General features: G+C 45.0%; 1 protein-coding gene across 1 annotated transcript in view; it reads left to right on the top strand.

The window, feature by feature from the left end:
- The first annotated feature begins 2,362 nt into the window (after window positions 1-2,362).
- Window positions 2,363-3,347, top strand: part of CUNH2orf80 (chromosome unknown C2orf80 homolog) — a 17,325-nt gene continuing 16,340 nt past the window's right edge. The window contains exon 1 of the mRNA XM_008062406.1: window positions 2,363-2,443. Within this exon, the coding sequence (XP_008060597.1) occupies window positions 2,403-2,443 (41 nt within the window). The 5' untranslated portion in view covers window positions 2,363-2,402. The remainder of the gene's footprint in view (window positions 2,444-3,347) is intronic.

Genomic DNA, 3,347 nt, shown 5'->3' with positions numbered 1-3,347 from the left:
CGCGCGCGTGCGCGCGCACGCATATCAGGTGCAGTGTAGACTGCAAATTCCTGCCCAGTTCAACTCTCTCTCTATATATGTATACACACACACACACACACACACACACACACACACACACACACGTAATGTATGTATTCTCCATATTTGAAGAGAGAGATTTTAAGGAATTGGCTCATATGACCGTGGACTTGGCCAGTGCAAGACCCGACTGGAGAGGCCAGCAAACTAGAGACTCAGGGAGGAGTTATGGTTGGAATCCAAGGCTGTCTACGGGCAGAATTCCTTCTTGTGTGGGGTGGTCTATGTCCTGTTAAAGCCTTAAACTGATTGGATGAAACCAATCCACAGTATGGAGGGTAATCTGCTTTACAAAAAAATCCACCAACTTAAATGTTAATCTCATCCCAAAAACACCTTTGCAGAAACATCCAGAATAAGATTTGAACAAACATGTGGGCATAGTGACTCAGCCAATTTGACATATGAAATTAACCATCACAATTTGCTTTGCTTCAAATCTTTTTTATTTTTTAAGTTTTCGAACAAAGTTTATTATGAGATAAAAAGAAAAAGGAAGAAGGAAGATTCATGGCAGAAAGACTTGCTATGGGCAAGTTTTTTAAAGAAGAAAAACCGCCGCTTCAAATCTTTTAAAAGAAATAAAACCTTGCAGGGAGAGTTGATATCGCATTTACACCTCTTCCCATTCAATAGTGATGGCCATTTATTTATTTGGATTTTTTAAATTTATTTGAGTTGGAGTCTCAGTTCGTCGCCCTGGTTGGAGGGCAGTTGCATGCTCACGGCCACTGCAGTTTGACCTGCTGGGCTCAGGCGATCCTTCTGCCTCAGCTTTCCAAGTAGCTGGAACTACAGGCGCGCGCCACAACGCCCAGCTAATTTTTTGATTTATTGTAGAGACAAGGTCTCTCCGAATTGCCCAGGCTCACGCTCAGGCAATCCTCTTGCCTCAGCTTCCCAAAGTGCTGGGATATAGGCGTGAACCACCGCACCTCGCCGTGATGATCTTTCAAAAACTTTTTTTTTTTTTTTTTTTTTTAAAGTTAGAGTCTCACTCTGTCGCCCAAACTGGAGTGCAGTGGCCACTCCCAGCCATTGCAGCCTCGACCTGCTGGACTCCGGCGATCCTTCTGCCTCAGCCTTCCAAGTAGCTGGAACTACAGACGCGCGCTACCACGCCCGGCTAATTTTTGATTTATTGTAGAAATGAGGTCTCGCCAAGTTGCCCAGGCGGGTCTCGAACCCGCGGGCTCAGGCAATCTACTCACTTCCGCCTCCCAAAGGCACGGGATTACAGGCTGAGCCACCGAGCCCAGCTTAAAAACTTTTTTTTTAACCACTGCCATACTAGACTCTGGTGTGGCCATGTGCTCTTGTGCTCTTTTTAATTTTTTTCTTTTAAACATTTTTTATTTTAAAGATGTGGGGTACAATTCAGGGTTAGGTATACAAATGGTCATTATGAAGGTAGCCTTGTTGATGAGGTATGTCCCCCTCCCTGGCAGATTCCCACTACTGCCAATCCTTTTCTTATCATATGACGATAGTTGTTCAAGATCCACTTATGAGTGAGATACTCGGTTCTTTGTTTCTGTGACAGGCCACCCAGTATTATAGCCTCTAAGTTGCTGGCCGTAGCTCAAAGAGCCATGTTTACTGGCTTTGCCCCCTTCCTTACCTTGGGGAAGTGAATCTTCTCTTTCTTTCTCTCTCTCTCATTTACTTTTAACATAAACTATATTTTCTAGTCTAAAAAAATTAGGTTTAAAAACTCTTGTTTGTGACTTCAGACTCCTTCTGACCCTATCACCTCTTCTCCAAGTTCTGGCTCTCCATGGGTGGGAACGGAAGGCACATTTGTCATAACCACACGTTCTTTCAGGGACCTCCTGGTCACAGGAGCTCTACACAATACCAGGGTGCACTCGCTGGGAGTCACTGTGTTGAACGCACACAGAAAAACTCAAGCATGTTCAGATCACAAACCATCTAGTTTAAATGTTTTGACCAAATAGTCTCATCAACTATTACGTGAGCCAGTTCAGCTTTACTTGCTAGATGATTGCAAGGATCAGTGAATGACAAGTACTAGAAAAACTTGGGAGGGATAAAAGGTGTCAGAGAATGCCAAGCCCAGCGCCCAGCCCTCAGGCTGCTCTACACGCCAAACTACGGAACCAGAGCCCTGAAGGCCATGCTGCCGCGGATCCCTTCCAGAGCCTGGGACTCCAGGACTGGTGTTTGGAGCGCTAGCATCCCTGACTCAGATTCTCTCTGCTTTGCTGCTGTAGCCTCTAAGCCAAAGGGCTGAGTCTTCCCAAAGGATATCTGGAGTGGAGAGAGCTGCAGTGGGTGCTCAGCTGGATGAGCCTTTAGTCATGGAAAGAAGGTTCATAAAGAAGGAGATGGAAAAGCTCCTGTGAGTATGACTGTGGCTGACTTTCATTTGTGACAATGGGCATTTATGGGGCGGGCTTCGTGTTCAGTAGGGTCTGGGTATGGACAGAGGGCAAACATCTAAGGAGGAGTCTCTTCCTGCATTGTAGTAGAAGGCCGGAAGAGGGTCTGTCCTCTGTCCTCCTGCCTGGGAGGCCTCACGTTGTGTTGCAAAGCTGGAAGCTGAAACTCTTGGGAGGAGTGTCTGCTGGGGCTGCCGGTCCAGGCATCCCCATTGCAGACGCAGGAGTGGAGCCCACGGCCTCATCAGCCCACAGGGGCAGGACGCAGCATCAGGAAGGGCTGGTTCTGCTGGTAAAAGATACCGGAGAGAGTTCCCAAAAACGCACCCAGGGGTCCAGCATTTAAGTTGCAGCCTCTGCCCCTTTTCTTGGCAACCTTATTGCCTAAGTAATTCATCTCCTTTTTCTTGACATCTGAACTGTTGTTTAACGAACACAGAAAATATCAAGTTTCCCATGGACGTTTTTTTTCCCTCTTGTGATAGTTTTTATTTGACTTGGTACTTAATAAACGTCAGTGAAAGATCACAAACCATGTAAAAAGAAAGAAGGAGGGTAACCCCTCTGGGTCCCCTCCCACTGTGGGAGCTTTCCTGTCCTCAGTAAATCCTGCTTTCTAAAAAGAAAAAAGGAAGATTATGTTCTGTCTTGTATTATAGACACAGCAGTAATACTTTTTCCACCAAAAACCTTATCACAGTTCCCCTCAAATGTCTTTTCTCTGCTTACTAATATATTTATATATACATATATATGTGTGTGTGTGTGTATATATATATACATATATATATATACATATATATATATATTCTTTTTTTTTTTTTTGAATTGGAGTCTCACTCTCTCGCTCAGACTGGAGTGCAG

This window comes from Carlito syrichta, unplaced genomic scaffold (genome assembly GCF_000164805.1).
Source record: "Carlito syrichta isolate Samal-C Ts95f unplaced genomic scaffold, Tarsius_syrichta-2.0.1 Scaffold305694, whole genome shotgun sequence".
NCBI lineage: Eukaryota > Metazoa > Chordata > Mammalia > Primates > Tarsiidae > Carlito > Carlito syrichta.
Note: the sequence above shows the minus strand (reverse complement) of the source record. Positions and strands in the feature narration are given on the sequence as shown.